General features: G+C 32.2%; 3 protein-coding genes across 3 annotated transcripts; 1 reads left to right on the top strand and 2 right to left on the bottom strand.

Moving 5' to 3' along the window:
• The first annotated feature begins 339 nt into the window (after nucleotides 1–339).
• Nucleotides 340–3,393, top strand: LOC114186257 (receptor-like protein 7). The gene has a single exon (XM_028074300.1). The coding sequence runs from the start codon at nucleotides 340–342 to the stop codon at nucleotides 3,157–3,159; it is 2,820 nt and encodes a 939-aa protein (XP_027930101.1). The 3' UTR covers nucleotides 3,160–3,393.
• Nucleotides 3,394–4,449: 1,056 nt separating this feature from the next.
• On the bottom strand, nucleotides 4,450–6,820 carry LOC114186141 (AP2-like ethylene-responsive transcription factor At1g16060). Its single transcript, XM_028074170.1, has 8 exons — nucleotides 6,525–6,820; nucleotides 6,352–6,434; nucleotides 6,194–6,202; nucleotides 6,010–6,098; nucleotides 5,862–5,935; nucleotides 5,610–5,660; nucleotides 5,439–5,515; nucleotides 4,450–5,343 (listed from the first exon to the last, which is right to left on the bottom strand). The coding sequence occupies exons 1-8, from the start codon at nucleotides 6,743–6,745 to the stop codon at nucleotides 4,778–4,780; spliced, it is 1,170 nt and encodes a 389-aa protein (XP_027929971.1). The 5' UTR covers nucleotides 6,746–6,820; the 3' UTR covers nucleotides 4,450–4,777.
• Nucleotides 6,821–9,879: 3,059 nt separating this feature from the next.
• LOC114184807 (pectate lyase-like) lies at nucleotides 9,880–11,823 on the bottom strand. The gene is made up of 3 exons (XM_028072114.1): nucleotides 11,410–11,823; nucleotides 10,650–11,343; nucleotides 9,880–10,575 (listed from the first exon to the last, which is right to left on the bottom strand). Exons 1-3 carry the CDS (start codon nucleotides 11,604–11,606, stop codon nucleotides 10,108–10,110), a joined length of 1,359 nt encoding a protein of 452 aa, XP_027927915.1. The 5' UTR covers nucleotides 11,607–11,823; the 3' UTR covers nucleotides 9,880–10,107.
• Nucleotides 11,824–17,374: the final 5,551 nt, after the last annotated feature.

The following is a 17,374-nucleotide window of genomic DNA, read 5'->3' on the forward strand; positions in this document are numbered from 1 at the left end:
TAGGATTAAGTTTTAACTTTTAATGCATAGCTGACTTCGGGATTTTCGAACTTCTTTCTAATTTTATAAATTTTGATCATGACTTCAAAACACATTCACCGATATAAATTAGTAGTAGTGGCGTCGTGTGGCATCAAAATGTTCCAATGAAATAAATTCTCTTGTGGAAACAGTTGCCACGTAGCCCACTGCAATAAATTCTCCCGGCGTCTCTCATTGAACATTCTCAGTTTTTAATACAGGTCAATGCACGTGATTAGATATTTTTGCGTATACAGTAGATTAATCGAGTATATAAAGCACCTACTTCATCTCAGCTTATAAGTTAGTAAAAATACAATGGATTGGTCTTTTGCTCTCTCAAAATATTCTCTCTTCCTTTATTCATTGTTTTCATTCACAGCTACTAATTGTCTTCTTTTCGTTGCTCCTACCAAATGCCACGAACATGAAAGTCGTGCCTTGTTGCAATTTAAGGAAAGTTTTGTTATCAGTAAGTCTTCTTCATATAATCTTTTCAGTTATCCTAAAATGGCGTCTTGGAATGCAGCCATTGATTGCTGCTCATGGGATGGAATTGAATGTGATGAACACACAAATCATGTGATTAATATTGATCTTAGTAGCAGCCACATCTACGGTACAATGGATGCAAACAGTACTCTCTTTCGCCTCAAACATCTTCAAAGCCTTGATCTTGCTGATAATCACTTCAATTACTCTCAAATTCCATCTCGAATTGGTGAACTTTCACAGTTAAGGTATCTGAACCTTTCTCAAACCTATTTTTCTGGTGAAATCCCGCAACAAGTTTCACGTTTGTCCAAGTTACTTTCTCTTGATCTATGTGGTGCATCTGATTCTCTAGTTCCAGTCAATCTTTTGAGTTTGAAAATATCTACTCTAAGAAGCTTAATTCAAAACTCAACTAATCTTGAAGTTTTTCGTGTTAATTATGTAACCATTTCCTCGTCTGTACCCCATACATTCACAAATCTTACATCTTTGCAGCAAGTCTCTCTTTATCATTGTGAACTACATGGGCAATTTCTACCTGGAATATTCCATCTTCCAAACTTGAGATATTTAAATTTGGGAAATAATCAAAACCTCACTGGCACATTTCCTGATTTTCGTTCAAGTGCACAAATTACAACATTAGAACTTGATTCCACAAGTTTCTACGGTACACTTCCTGCATCGATTGGAAATCTCAATTCTTTGAATTGCTTATCAATATCATATTCCAATTTTTCTGGGTCTATTCCTTCTTCATTTAGAAACCTCACTCAGCTTACGTTTCTAGATATTGGAGGCAACAAATTCAGAGGTGATCTTTCTTCTTTCTTGCTAAATGTAACCAAACTACGCACCCTGAGAGTTGGTTTTAATGAATTTACTACTGAAACCATATCATGGATTTGTAAGTTGTCGGGACTAAATGATTTGCGCCTGGAATTTGTAAATATTGGCCACGAAATCCCATTTTGTTTCACAAATCTCACCCAATTATCAATATTATCCCTATATCAAAACAATTTAAGTGGACCAATTCCATCTTGGATAATGAACCTAACCAATTTAGCTTCCTTGGATCTTGGAAAAAATAATCTTCGGGGTGAAATTCCAATCTCTCTCTTCGAACTTGAGAACCTAGAAACTGTTTCTGTGATCAGTAATCTGTTGAAGGGAGAATTAGAGCTGGATAAATTTCTAAAGCTAAAAAGGCTCGTGCTGGTTGAATTATGTTTCAATAAATTGTCGTTAATTAGTGGAAAAAATCCGTCCAATGCAAGCCTTTCAAAAATTCAAGGGTTAGGTTTGGGATTAAGCAATTTGAGTGAGTTTCCACTTTTTATTCGGGACTTGGCTGAGCTATCACACATTTACATGCCATACAATAATGTCAGTTCATTCCCCAGCTGGATCTGGAGAAAAACAAGCCTTCGGAGCTTAATTGTTTCTTACAACTCATTAATTGGAAAAATAGATCCACAAATATGCAATTTGAACTCTCTTGTGCTTCTTGACTTGTCATTTAACAGCTTAAGTGGCAGAGTTCCCTCGTGTTTGGGAAGTTCCAGTAAACTTCTACAAATTTTAGTGCTAAATGGAAACAAATTGACTGGCTCCTTTCCTGAGACATATACGAAGACAAGTGATCTAAGAATGATAGATTTAAGCAATAACAATCTGCAGGGTCAATTGCCAAGAGCACTGCTAAACATTAGAATGCTAGAGTATATTGATGTCAGCCATAACCAAATCAATGATTCATTTCCCTGTTGGTTGGGAACTCTTCCGGAACTGAAAGTTGTTGCTTTACATCATAATCATTTGTACGGATCCATAGGGTGCCCTACATCATGCACATTTACCAAACTGCATATCATTGATCTTTCCCACAATCAGTTGTCTGGAAGTTTGCCTTCAAAAACAATCCAGAATTGGAAATCAATGGAAGCTTCAAACGAGAATCAATTACAGTACGAATATTATACGGTGTTTGATTATCACATGTTGGCAAGGTTTAGCTCGTTGAAGGATGGCTCTTACGGGTATTCATTTGCACTGTGTAACAAAGGGACGACCCTGGTTTATGAAAAGCTCCAAGAGTTTTACAACTTGATAGTCATTAATCTTTCAGGTAATAAATTCTCTGGGGAGATTCCAAATGTTATAGGAAACTTAACTGGTCTTGTTTTGTTGAACCTTTCAAACAACATGCTTAGTGGCAACATTCCTTCTTCCTTAGGGAAGCTTTCAAACCTTGAAACTTTGGACCTTTCTCTCAATGCTTTATCAGGGAAGATTCCCCTACAGTTGCAAGAACTGACCTTTCTTTCGCACTTTAATGTGTCCTTTAACAATCTTTCGGGTCCTATACCTCAAAATATGCAGTTTGCAACCTTCCAAGATAGTTCATTTGAGGGAAACCAAGAATTGTGTGTTAATCCATCGATCAATAAATGTGAGGAAGATGGAGAGCTGCCATTTGTTCCACCTTCCACATCTGATGATGATATAAACTCTGGAATTTTTATTGAATTTGACTGGAAAGTGGTTCTGATTGGGTATGGAGGTGGACTTCTTGTGGGATTGGCACTGGGAAGCTCTTTCAATCGTCAGATATTAGCTTGGCTTAAAAGAGTTTGTTGAGTGCGAACCAATAAATTGTGACGATGGGAGCTCTTTCCATTGTATTTGTGCCTTTCATTTTTGTACTTTCTTATCATTTATTATTATAATTGCATTTAGGTAGCAAGAGTGTGCGTATTGTTTTATGCAGTTTAGCAAGAGTTGCTTATTGCTTCATTTACTACATTGTACAATTGAATGGGTGTGCAGGACAGAAACTTTTTTTTTTTGTGCGTGCAAGTCCTATTGTTACTTAATTGTCATGTCACCATTGTTCCTGTTTCGAAGGTCATACAATTTTTAGTTTAACCATTGGTGCTGAAGCGGTAGAACTCCTACATCAATTAACACTCTTTTGAACAAAAGCTTTTACTCAACATGGAAGTTTATAGAAAGAAACTAAGCACGATGTTATTTTTTTTGCTGGTATTGGATTTGTATGTCTCTTTCGTCTGGTTCATTTAAGCTTCTTCTTTTTACATTACAGAGACTACATACATTTGTTTTTATCTTTATATTTCTGGTTTTTATAGTCTCTAAATGTGTAAAAAGATTGAAACACTACAAGTACTATATATTAATATACTTTTTATTGTTGATAAAAAAAAGATACAATTTTTAGTTCAGTAAAAATATACCACTTTTAAAGGTCTGTTAGATTAAAATATTAAATTTGGATTTGAATGATATTACTTTAATATATTGAATCATTACATTGATTGTATGAACATTGGATCCTATTGCCGAATCAACTGATAATCAATTTTGCTTGAGATTCTATATTTATACATGATAAATGAGTACGGCATGAATTTGGATGAATCCGTCACAGCTCACATATTGATTTCTTTCTCGTAAAAATCTATTAAACCAAACTTCCTTAAAATATATTAATTATTTTGATGCTATAAAAAAATTTAAAAATATTACTAATTATATTGTATTGCATTTTAAGGCATTATCTCTTTTAAAATTTAATATTTTGATTACAATTTTATTATATCAGAGAGATAAGAGGTGAGAGTTTTTAAATTATTTTTAAGCTTAACTTTTAAGTTATGTGCAAATTATGGATATCTTAAAACAGAGTATCGTTAAGTACATGTAGAATAAAGATATTGAAGTATTTTCCACTCTATTTTCCTATAAATCACCATCAAAATACGTTGATAATTCACTACTCAAAACAAAAGGTAATAATATGAGTTTAACTAAGTTATTAGATAGACAAATTAATCTTAAAAGCATGATAAATTTCTATCAATTTTATCCTTGAATACTAAGCATGAAAATGAGACTCTCCTTCCCATTTAATGTTACAAGTGGCTTGAGTATTTACAGAATATAATGAAAATCTTGCACAAATTCAATATAATTATTTACAATAGACCTTCATAATGTATTGCAGCAACACAATTGGCCCTTATGCAATATTAACAACCAAAAACACAATTTAAAACCTTTTTGAAACATATCATGGGAGGATTTCTTCTTGCTATGGATCTTGTTAACTATGGCTTCCATGTACATATTCCCTCTATAAAACCTGTTCTTTTAAGAATTATCTTTATTCCCATGTCCAAAATTGGAAGTAACTGAGATGAAGACAAACTGGGAGCAGAATCTAGACAATCTATGTTCAAAATATTGAGTGGAGGTCTCTTTCTTGCAATTCTAAGTTGTATCTATTGGGATCACAGACAAATGGGATATCACCAATGCTATCAAAGAAGATTCCACCCAGATCATCATCACTACCTATCTGTGGCTGTTCACCTTTTGTGACTTCCCCATCATCAGCTTCATCTCCAGATACACTTGAATTCTTTTTGACCAATTCTCTAAACAACGAAGAGCGGAGAAGAAGGCCAAGTGCAGTGGGAGAAGATGACTTGCTGCTTGAGAATGGGTAGGGTTTGCTTCCATAATTTTCTTGCCCTACTGGGGAATTCAGAGAATCTAGGCTGAAAAAACTGTTGTGAATGACTGAAGATTTTGATTCTTCTGTCAGAGAATAATTAGATGGGGATGCCACCTTTTGACCCTCTAGTACTGCATGTGCTTCAAGTTTTGCTTCTGGGGTGCTTCCTCCTCCTGGCTTTAACCATTTTATGTAAGTGCTCAAATCAAAGTTTGTCACAGCATTGATTCCTCTGTACTCAATGGCCGCTAAGTCATAAGCTCGTGCAGCTTCCTCTTGGGTGCCTATGGTGGCCAACAAAATTTGCTGAGGCTAATGAATGAAAGAAGCATAACTATATCTTTGCTTTGTGTGTGTTTGTTGTGGAGATTTAACTTACCGTAGGTACCAAGGTAGAGATATTTGTTTCCAAAAACCCTTCCTATTCTTGCTTCCCATCTACCATTGTGGTGGTGCCTGCAAAACATTATTCAACACTCATTACTGATTCACCTTCACAAAGCAACTACTCAAAACTCAATTTTTGTGTTTATTGATCAGAAATAAGCACCTTGCAACACCCCTATACTTTGACACACCTCTTGAAAATCCACTGCTCTTTCTGCAAAATCAATTTTAAAATAACCAGAGTCAAGAAGTCGGTTTTTTTCATGACGAAGTAACCAAAGAAGTGTACCAAAACTTATCTATATAACTTTATCTGCTGCAACTTAAATACTACTATTTCTGTCTCTTATAAAACTGCAGCTACTTCCCTACACCTTCTCAAGGTGTCCTAGAGAACAAAACCATAACTATTTACCTCCTTAAAGTTGCCAAATACTCCTCCTTGGTCATAGTCTGCATTATTTCCATATCTTTCCCGTAATCAGATATCTGTTTGAAAGTACAAGGAGCGTTAGATGGATATTCGCACCTAAATGAAATATAATCTGTTACTATCAACTTACTGGAAAATTGGTGAAAGTTGAAGTTCCCCAATACTTAAGTGCAGCTAAATCATATGCTCTGGCAGCCGATTCTTCTTCATCATAAGCCCCTATGATATTTGAAAGATAAATTATTGTCAACTTAAACTTGATTGACAGAGTAATTAAACCAAAATCTTGGCTCTTATATCATTAAATGACTCACCAAGGTAAACTGTTAAACCAATCCCAATTCCAGTTGAAGTTCCAAATGAAAAGGATAATCATGTTAGTATGTTAGCAAGGAAAAGCAAGTGAATGAGGAAAGTAAGAAATATATAGAGCAACAATTGATGCTAAAACACCAAAAAGGAAGAACTCTACCTTGCTTCCCTTTTTTCTTCTGTGTTATGTTCCATGAGAGTTTGTCCCACAAGTGAGCTTCATACCGACCAGTCCACCTATGTCTGTTATTACAGTTAAGCAAATTAGACACAAGACCATAGTAGTTAACGCTCTTTGAAACTATAGAACAAGGAAGTTCTTTCTTATATCACCTGCTAACACCACGAAATTTTGAGCTTCTCTTTGTAGTGTTGATTGTAGAATTTTCACCACCATGTTGTTTTGGTAACTGCTGGTGATTGTTATCATCACCACTGCTAACTGCTGCAGCAACCTCTCTTCTTCGCCTCTTGACACACCGTGTAGCTTGAAGCTCACCTTCTGCCATGGACATTTGGTTCTTCCCTATAATGTTATCTTTCATCATTTCCATTTCTTATAGTGTGATGTTGTGATTGTTTGGTAGACGCTTTTTCCTTCTCAACTGTGTTTAACTTGATGAGAGGTGTGTGAGTTATGCGTTGTTCTTATAATTTGCATGCTTATTTTGGTCTTTTTATGTTTTTGTATTTATTGTTAGCTACAATGTTGTTGTTAGAAACAAGGAGGACGATAATAACGGGGAAAGTATAGTGGTCGGGTTTGTCTTGTCCTATTGCCAGCTCAAAGTCCATGAGTCTTGAACTTGCTTCATGAGAATTCTAATCACCCCTACCATATATAATAAATATAAGAACTCCTCTTTCAAAGTCATTTCATATTCACGCCCACATTTTCAATGATGCTATGATTCGCTTGCCAAAAGTTAATAGGTGTGAAGTTTGTATAGAGTTTATTATATATTAATTAACCCTCTGGTTGGTTAATCATTCACTAATAGTTTCAAGCTTTCACAAACCTAGATTGCTTAATCTTTTTCTTTAGTTTGACCAGGATTTACCCAATAGTAGGGTTAGGTTGACAAATTGTTTCCTTATGGTGTTTGTTTCTATGAGAAACCGTACACCCATTAACGTGTTTGTTTCTTAATTATGGTGTTTATTTCAGGAATAAAAATAATTTTTTATTTCAGGAACAATAATGAATATACTATAATCCACTCCCACCCTACACAATTCTATCTTAATATATGATGGTGAAAATAAGCACCATGATGTACTCGTGCCCTTAAAAATACCTTTCCTAAACTATTTAACTTTGGTTTTTAAATATTTTCTCATAAATTGGGTTTTATTCATTAGTAGACATAGAGAAATGTCACAGTAATTTATGGATGAGTTTGCAATTTACTAAAATTATGTTGGGTCATGAGTCCTGTAACGTTTTTTTATGGGCAAAGAGAATATTTAATAAATAAAAGAAGGTATACCTGAACTCATACAAGAATTAAACCATTGTTTTAAGCATTATAGTATTTGAAGATCACTCAGACAAAAAAAAAATCGTCTTTGCAAATCATGACCTAAATCTTATATATTATGTTTGGATGCTCTGTTTTTAGGAGAACTTATATATCATACTAAGGCAACATATGTACCTAACCTGATTTTAGTAATTGTAACTTTTATATCTCAAACGTAATTTTTGTACTTTTGAAGTGATTTTCAAACATGTCACACATATATGTTTTTGGAAAAGGAAAAATAGTCCTGGAAGATGTAGAATGTATAAGGGAACCCAAACAATTTGGTAATTATTAAACAATGCAAGTTTGACTTGAAACTGACAGGATTGATCAGGAATGTTTTCTTCAATTATATATGTTATTTAACAATAAAAAGACAGCATGAATATAGTATATATATATTGAATATAAAAAGGTTTATGCTTTGGTGCATAATAGTGTTTCCCTTGGATTCATCACTGTCGAGTTGGAATCTTTCTTGAGGCAGAAAAGAATTTGCTTACACCACGTTATCTAAAATTTACGGTGCTACCAATGACTGAAAGCTCATAAAATATTCATCTTGTCATTTATTTATTGTTGTAATATTTTTTTGGTGTATATTACATTACTAATATAATACACAAACATGTTGACAATATATTTAGATTAAATACCTGTTATAGAGCTGAAAACTTGGCATCTTTATATATGTATTTTATTTGCATTTGGGTTACTGATACGGACTAGTTTAATTAATTAAGAAAAAGAAAATTTGTCTTTCAACGCATGCTTCAAGACGTGGCTTTTAGTTTAGAAAATGGAAAATAATTATTTAAGCCATAGCCATGTATCCTGAAGGTGACAATATGTCATTGTCCTCCTAAAATTAAAAGAGTTCTTGGAACATCTCTATTTTTGTGGTTTTAATGTTCAATTTGATTTCGCGTGATTACTTTAAAATTTAACATGTCGTTTGAGGAAATTGATTAGCAATGTGTTGTCTTCCTCAAGTACATAGCTGGGATATTTCGAGAAATGTGACTGAAAATAATGGTTTTCCAAGTCTATAATCAGAATACTTATGGGGATACACAGATTAAGTTTGGTAAGTAAATGTTGAACCTATAATTATAATTAAGTGAAGTTTCACTGAAATGCTATTTTGGTTATTGAAAGTATGTGGAATGCATTCAAAAGTCTTTAAAATTGAAAAGAAAATTATTCAAAAGATTTGTTAGTATTTTATCTCTTATGTCACTAATTTTTATTTTAGAGTAATATGATTGATAGATTGCACTTTCAAAAGAAATTTGGAATTTTCTAGGTTTCACAAACTAATGTAACAAACTACATTTACACTTTTAAAAACTAAAATAATTATTTATTCAGAAAGTCTCTAAAGGTAATCGAAGGAACAAACCATATTATGGTTAATGTTTGTAACTATAGTGAAAATTAACCAAATAGTTAGGTCCACTTAAGACTTGGACTATTTATTAAAAATGTTGGATGTAATTATATATATAAAGCTTATTTATCAAAAGTTCACATTTTAAGCTTTAAAAAGACAACCGAATCCTATGGAATAGTCTATTTATACACATATATTATATTATATACGAATAAAATGTATATATAAATAATAATAACAATAAAATATAATTATTAATTATAAATGTTAAAGATCTATTTTGGACTTATAGGTCTATTGATCCAGAGTCCCTGTATAAAGCATGCCTTGTAAGGGATACTTATGTCAGAATAATACTTCAAATGGATTAAGCCAAGTTTTAAAAATTGGAGTAAACAAATAAATAAATTAGGATTAGGTTTAGTTATACTAAAACATGATCTAGCTACGGTATGCTTTCACCCCCATTGACTCTGGGTAATTAATTAACATCTGTGAAGGTTTTAGAATTAAGAAAATGATGGCGTTGACTTTATATATATATATATATGTGTTGTTTTAGTAGAATAATCCAAACGTTCAATGAATATGAGTTAAGAGAAAGAAAGAAAGAAAAATGTTTTTGAAATGATTGGGATGTTTGGCATGCATGCAACTCATTCTCTTCCCCAAAGTAACAAAAACAATGCATGGAGAAATAATATAGAGATGGTTGAAAAAGTTGGAGGAAAAGCAGTTGAATTTGTAAATGTAAACGAAAGTTGATATATTGTTGTAAATAGAGATATTAATATTGTACAAAGTAAAATGGGTAATGAAAGAAAGATTGTGAAAGACATCCTCTGTCTAAAGCAGAAGAGCCACCGGTTACAGTAGACCCTAGAGGATTGATTCCCTACGAATTATTAATTACTCAGTTGTTGTTTGCTTAATTAAGGGGTAATTAAGCAGTAAGTAATACTAATTAAGAAAAAGCCATGGACCTTAATCCTCTAATCTAGCAAGGGTTTCCCACTTTGCATTTGAGGGTTCCAGCAAAGCGTGTGAGCCTGTTGGCTTGAGAGCCATGTCTAGGTTTCATGAGATACCCTTTGTTGAATGGAAGCTTCCCGAGAGGTTTCCCTGACTGAATAAATTTAGCCCCATTCATGAACACATCGTTCTCTGATCTCCATTGCCATTTCCCCCACACGGGAGGTTCTGCATAGTCCCTGTGCGTCACTTCCTTCGCCTTGTCGTCGTCCGGTGCAATGAACCGGTTTCCTTGGCTCAGAATGGTTGGCCCTGAGCTCCCACCAATGGCATACATTATCCAGTGAGTGTAATCGTTGTTCAACACATGGAAGAAACCCCATCTGCATCGGGGCATTCTCTGGATCAGACCCTGCCCGAAATGGTTGAATGCCACCGTCACCTGCATTATCTTGTCTCCGGAGAAGGTGTCGCTCGCTCCGAACAACATCACCTGATTCAATAATCAATCAATAAAGGTGAATGAAGAGTAAAATATCAAAAGACATGAATTTATAATTAATTTACATCGTTGTGTTTGGTCATGTGGCAATTTGAGACGGTGATTGCAGTGGAACCCTGGATAATATCGACGAGACCATCCTCGCATTCAGAGAGTGAGATGTGATCGATCCAAATGTTTGAAGAGCCGAAAATGGAGATGGCATCACCATCAGCCCTTGTTCTTGTTCCGACATGGTCCCAAGAGTCTCTGATCATGCCACCCGGCGTCGACTTGATGTGGTGTATTTTAAGCCCATGGATGATAATGTTGTTCACGAACTGCATGGTAAGACCTGCACCACCCTTGATGACCACGGTGTGGCCGCGACCGTCGATGGTTTTGTCAGAAGAAATCAACAACTCGTAGTTGAGCTTGATTATCATGCTTTTTGAAAATATGATCCAGAGTGGGTCCTTTTGTAAAACACCGTAGCGTAGGGTTCCTTCTTTAGGGTCAACGGGATCATCGTCAGAGGGATCAGAGACAGTGTAGATTTTGCCCTTGGATCCTCCGGTGGCCCTTCTTCCAAAACCCTTGACGCAACTGGCTAACTTAAAACGGTTTTTGGCCCAGCTTTTCTTGCACCTCCAACAACGATCGATTGGGTTGAGGGCCAAGCATGGTCCTTTGTATTTCTTCTTATCCTTCTCCTCCGTCATCTCCCTCCTTGTTGTTGTTGTGCTGTTTGATTCCTTCTTTGGCTTCTTCCTAGTAGTCCTGCATCAAACAATTTGTGAGCATCATGTATACATAATAAATGAGTTTGATGATTCAAGTACTTACTCCTTAACATGCAAGTTATTGTGCTGGGAAGTGACGTTTGTAGGGTCAGGCACGTAGGATTTCAGAGCGATTTCATGGGCCTCCATAGCTCGTTCTTTGAGAAATTCGTCCATCGTACCAATGCCACCCTCAAGGCATGGAATAGTAATGGCAAAAGCGACCAGGACAATTGCAACCTTGCATGAACTTCCTGCCATTATGCTTTCCAATGCCTCTTGTCTTTTTTCGACTTTGTTTTCGAGTTTTTTCTCTTTTTTCTTTTGCTTCAGATACTATACCTTTTTTTTGTTCTTGGTTTAGAAGGCAAGGACAGAGCCTTCGATCGGTCTATATTTGAGCCTTTTAGAGTCTACAAAATAGACCTTACCAAGCCAATACAGATTACTAGAGCAAAACACTTTATTTAGGTCCACAGCATACCGCTCAATTGAGCTGTTTAGAGAACCAAGTTCTGCCAACTTAAATAATGCTCCCATTCCTTCAACACTCAAACCTTCACTTCTAAATTTAGAACCCTCATTCTATTTCTGTGCCTATTTTCAATTTCGTTCGGTTAACACAATGTTGCTTCAAAATGAAATCACTGTTCATCCGTTCACTTAGCCTACAATTTCTCATCACTATTTTCTTTGCTTCTCCGTTTGAATAGCCATTGCTGAAATTTGTTATGTAGGTCTTAGCAGTTACTATTTATCAGCCACATAAATGTGTTATGTGATGCCTTTTTTAGTTTGTTTCACCATATATCTATTTTGAAACACTTGCATGCCTTACTATTAAAGTCTATATCTCGTTCATATGGTGGGGAATGTAGTTAGGATCACCTACTTTTCTTTTGGACAACATAAAAATCTATTTAAAAACTAAGAAAACAAACTATTAGGGATATTACCCTAAAACCCCTATCTGATAAGCTGACACGTGTCCAATAAATAGGTTTTTTCGTCATTTTGGTACCCTTTAGGAATGGTTGAAGCAGCTGAAGAAGCTTTTTTGTAAAAAGGAGTCACTTTGACCAAGAATTTGTAAAAATGGGTCCGTTGAAATTTTTTTTGCAAAATAGGGTCAAGTCGTCGTGGTGGAGGATGACATTAAAGGTGAAGTCGTCCTCCACCATGCCGGTTTCTTTTTTTTTTCAAAAAGCGAAATCGTGCTCTTAGAAGCCGGTTTCTATATATTTTGAAAGTGAAGTCGTCCTTGGGCCTGACGACTTCACTTTTTGGTTTTTTTATTTTTTTATTTTTTTTATTTTTACACATATAGCTTTATATATATATATATATATATATATATATATATATATTTTAATTATATATTATTTAGTTTTTTTTTTAAATATTTGTTTACAGTAGAGAAATAAAGTGACATCCTCAATGGCGATTTTTTCGCCAGTTTCTTCTGATTTGGTCAAAACGTTCTCTACTTCTTCGTTTGATTTTATAAATTTAGTATTTTATTAAATGATATTTGATAGTTAGTAGACTAACTAAACCACAAATAAAATAAACATTAACAAATTAAATATTCAAATATAATTATCGAAGAATTTTTTAATATTTTTTTAATTTGTATCATTTTATCTTCTTAATTTTGTATTAAGGGTTTAACGATTAAGTATTTTAGAATTTTTTTAAAACTATTTTTCATATTTTTACTTAAATAAATATTTAACAAAAACTAAATAATATATAATTAAATATATATATATATATATATATATATATATATATATATATATATATATATATATATATATATATATATATATATATATATATATATATATATATATATAAAGCTGAATGTGTAAAAAAAAAAAACCAAAAAGTGAAGTCGTCAGGCCCAAAGACGACTTCACTTTTAAAATATATTGTTTTATGAATGTTGGTCCGTGTCAGCGTGTAATTCCTTGGGGTCTCTAGGTGAGACCTCCGGGGCTACGCTTCAGTGGTCGGGACGTAATTCCATGGCCTCTGTTAGTGGGTGTCCATGGTGGTGCCCCATCTGTATAACTAGGTAAGGATTCAAGGTAAGAAGGTTGCATCCTGACACTTTGAGGAGCCAGTTAGTCTCACCTAGAGCGGACTGACTCCTGTCTGTAGTGAGAGTAGCAGGAGGCCTGAAATCCAGTAAGGGCTAACCTTGTGGTGAGGGAGATTTGATTTATCGTAACACTTGAAACACATAGCTCAGGATCGAGCAGCTCAGGGTCGAGCAGAGGTATCCACCACAAGTGCAAGCATCCGCTGAATCCGACCAAGTTATACGTATCCGGATGAGTCGAGTCGTAGTGTATTGAATGAAGAGTCATGACATGTTTGGTTGTTATATGGATGTGAGATGATGAAAATATATTTGACTGTATGATGAGTATGTGTTGGCTCTAGCTTACCCGTTTTGTTGCATGACTGTGTTGTATGTGGTTGTTCTTCCTTGCGATGATCATCAACTTGGTTGATGGGAGCAGATGGGCGAGATTCTCGTGGTCAGCAAGGAAGCGGTGATTCAGTAGCTTAGCCATCTGGGCTGGAGGCATTTTATTTACGATTTCTTTAGGGCTACGGCCCTTGTATCATCTTATGATTTCTTACTCTACACTCTTTGTTAGATTGGTATCTGTTTTATGTCGGCATCGTGGTGTGCCAAGTTGTAGGGGTTACGTTAAGGACCCCAAGACTACGCTGCTATACTTTATCGCGTGACGTTTCCTTTAATTTCGTTTTTATAATTAAATGGGACGTAACCAATACTAATTCTAACAATATCTAAGTACAATATTTGTTATTATTATTCGTATGAACAATAATATTGTACAATGATATATATAAAAAATATTAATTACAAAAGATAATTAATATTTGTTACTTTACAAATACAAAATTAAAAGAAAAGAAAAACACATCACCCGTGCGCACGCACGGGTATAACACTAGTTACTTTAAAAACAAAGTTGGTGGAAAAAAAATGCTAAATTTAAGTCACTTACTTTTTTTAAAATTTTAAGTATTGCTTAAATTAAAATTTCTTGAATGTTGATATTATTGAAATTTTCTATTTTCATTAAAAAATAGAATTCAAAAAGCTTTAAAATATAAGCTTCTTTTTATATAGAAGTCAAATCCAAATTAAGTTCAATTATTCAATTAAATTGAAGGAAATAAACACTTATTTTTGAAAGAATTGTATAAGTAAGCAATTAATTTACTTTCTAAAAAAAAGTATAAAGTATATGTAGCAAGAATTATTGTTATTATTATTATTATTAAATGTAATGGAAACAATGTATATAGAATTGAGAAAATAGTTTCTATCTAATGAAAATTATACGTGGAAATTATCAAAATTGTAAAAAACAATAAATGTAATTTAAATTAAGGTAAAAGAATTGAAAACAAATAAAAGTTAAATTTGATGGATAGAGTCTACACCAATTCATTCAAATAAAAAGATCTGTTTAAATAAAAAAAAGGCTATATAACTTTTAAAAAATAAATAAAACTACTAAAATATTAATAAGAATTTAACAATTTTGAAAAATCTAAATTTTGAATTATATAATAATATTTTTTCTACGAAATTAAAATTTTATTTACATAATGAAGCATATGTAATTATATCCTTCTGTGTCTTTTTACATTTCTCAACTATTTCATCAGTTACTTGTCAAACACTTAGCTTATCAGCTAAAAAACTTATGAATTAAAAAAATTATTTGTTAATTTTGATAAAGAAACAGTAAAGATGAGTACTCCCCAACAATAAAGAAAACAATCAATAACCCTAATGTCATTTTGTATATTTTCTACAATAAAAAGAAATTCAATATTGTGCCATTCCATCGATTAAAGATTCATATAGTTATTCCAAAATTCACCATTATAGTTTCCATTATTTTGTATACTACTAACTAACTAAATCTAATTAATAATTTTTATGACATCAAATTTTAGACAATTGATTAACTTCATTTAAAAAAAATCAATTATTTTTTATATAATTGGTTGGAACATTTCAAATACTTATTTTAATATATTTTTTTCTTTTATATATATATATATATATATATATATATATATATATATATATATATATATATATATATATATATATATATATATATATATATATCCATGTAATTCTCATATTAACATTAGAAAATCCGTCTGTCAATTACATTTTTTTATCGGCAATAAATATATTTATAATGAATATTAATATATCAGGTTCATTTTACTCTCCATCAGCAATGAGTACTTAATATATAAATATTGGAAAATGTTTATTTTAACATCAATTTTTTTACAACTTATTTTTAAGAGTATTTTTAACCATTGTATTTGAAAAGAGATTAAAGGATAAAATAGTGATATAAAGAATGTGTAAAAATTTATTGGATATCAAAATAATAGTACACATGCCTTATTTAAAAGAAGAAACATGTATATTTTTTTTTTGCCGAAAAAAAAATCAAACGTGACAAACTAAGTATCAACCTTGCTAGAAGAGGGATTCATGTACTTAATTATAGTATCTAACATTGTTCAAACAATAATGTGTTTAATCTTCGTTAAAAAAAATTAAAGTTTGAATTTAATTCATTTACTAACTAAAATATTTCTAGAGATGTAACTCAGTCTATAAAAGTTTTATCTAGCTACAAACCTATTTTATAATAAAAATTCTAAAAAACTTACATCATTATGTTTTTAGAGTTGTTCAGAATTATAATTTTCTTATATCATTATGTAATATGTAAAATTATTTGTATATAATATGTAATAAATTGTTTATTTAAAAATCTATTTTGTAACAAAAGTTTTAAATAATATGCAACTTTTGTACATTGATAATCTTATAAACTTAACTTTTAATATAGGTTAAAAGGCACATAAATATATAATTTTAAAACATTAATTATAATAAACTTAATTTAATAAAAAACCAAATATTACTATTTATAAATAGATCGTATAATTAATCTTGAATAAAAATCTAAAACTTTTATCATTTTAAGTAAACAGACTTTCAGAAATCTAGATCTAACATATTTCTTAAAATAGGTCTAAAATCAGATTCCTCCATACATCTGAATATAAAAATAAAATAAGATCCCAACACGTTTCAGTGTCTATAACTACAATCATCACAACAACAAAACCATAGTAGTATACGTAATACATTATAGAATTATGATAGCATCGTATTCTGATCATAAAAGAAAACCTAATGATTAATATTGTTATTCTTGAAAAAATATATGTGGTGAAGTATGAAGATCTTTATAGGACAGCATCACCGAGAAAAAGGGCTTTATTTAAAGAATGAACAATAGCTATATGCATGTAGTCAATAAGATAGCTCGGAAAAAAGATTAATTTTAACATTAACAATATAAGTGGTAGGGTTGGTCAAAAGTTGCCACTGCTGCACCAACGACTGTTTATTATTAACTTAAAAACTAGCTAACTTTAACTTTACCAGAAAGAAGACCTGATGATGTCTATTAACATCTACAACCAATTTTTCATTTCTATAAAATAAACATTCCTTCCTTCCAACATCAAAACACAAACAGGCTTAAGAGTCAAGTCAACATATATATATATATATATATATATATATATATATATATTGGAAAAAAATCTCCTTCACATATAATAAAGACGGAAGAAGATGAGTATGGTTGAGAATAGTTCAAGTGTGAATCAAAAGTCATACATTGGATAGAATATTATACAAAGTTAAACACTATATAAGAATAAAGACTCATAACACCATTGAGATAAAAGTGGTGTCAAAAGTCTTATATGTATAAGACCAATGTCATATATATATCTAGAACCACAATCTCTTAATAATTATAATCTATATATAAAAATATATACATAAACCCAACAAGTACGCATAAAAATGTAAGATAAGACATTATAATTTGGGTTTATGAGAATCAGCAAATATTTTACTT

Source organism: Vigna unguiculata, chromosome 5 (genome assembly GCF_004118075.2).
Source record: "Vigna unguiculata cultivar IT97K-499-35 chromosome 5, ASM411807v1, whole genome shotgun sequence".
Taxonomy (NCBI): domain Eukaryota; kingdom Viridiplantae; phylum Streptophyta; class Magnoliopsida; order Fabales; family Fabaceae; genus Vigna; species Vigna unguiculata.

What these genes read in the sequence shown, in the direction of transcription:
- LOC114186257 (XM_028074300.1), top strand. Translation starts at nt 340, where the DNA reads ATGGATTGGTCTTTTGCTCTCTCAAAATATTCTCTCTTCCTTTATTCA.
- LOC114186141 (XM_028074170.1), bottom strand. Translation starts at nt 6,745, where the DNA reads ATGGAAATGATGAAAGATAACATTATAGGGAAGAACCAAATGTCCATG. An exon ending in TATTTGGCAACTTTAAGGAG is followed by an intron (nt 5,661 to 5,861) that starts GTAAATAGTTAT and finishes TTGATTTTGCAG; the next exon opens with AAAGAGCAGTGGATTTTCAA. An exon ending in TCTCTACCTTGGTACCTACG is followed by an intron (nt 5,344 to 5,438) that starts GTAAGTTAAATC and finishes TGGCCACCATAG; the next exon opens with GCACCCAAGAGGAAGCTGCA.
- LOC114184807 (XM_028072114.1), bottom strand. Translation starts at nt 11,606, where the DNA reads ATGGCAGGAAGTTCATGCAAGGTTGCAATTGTCCTGGTCGCTTTTGCC. An exon ending in AATAACTTGCATGTTAAGGA is followed by an intron (nt 11,344 to 11,409) that starts GTAAGTACTTGA and finishes TGTTTGATGCAG; the next exon opens with GACTACTAGGAAGAAGCCAA. An exon ending in ACATGACCAAACACAACGAT is followed by an intron (nt 10,576 to 10,649) that starts GTAAATTAATTA and finishes TTATTGAATCAG; the next exon opens with GTGATGTTGTTCGGAGCGAG.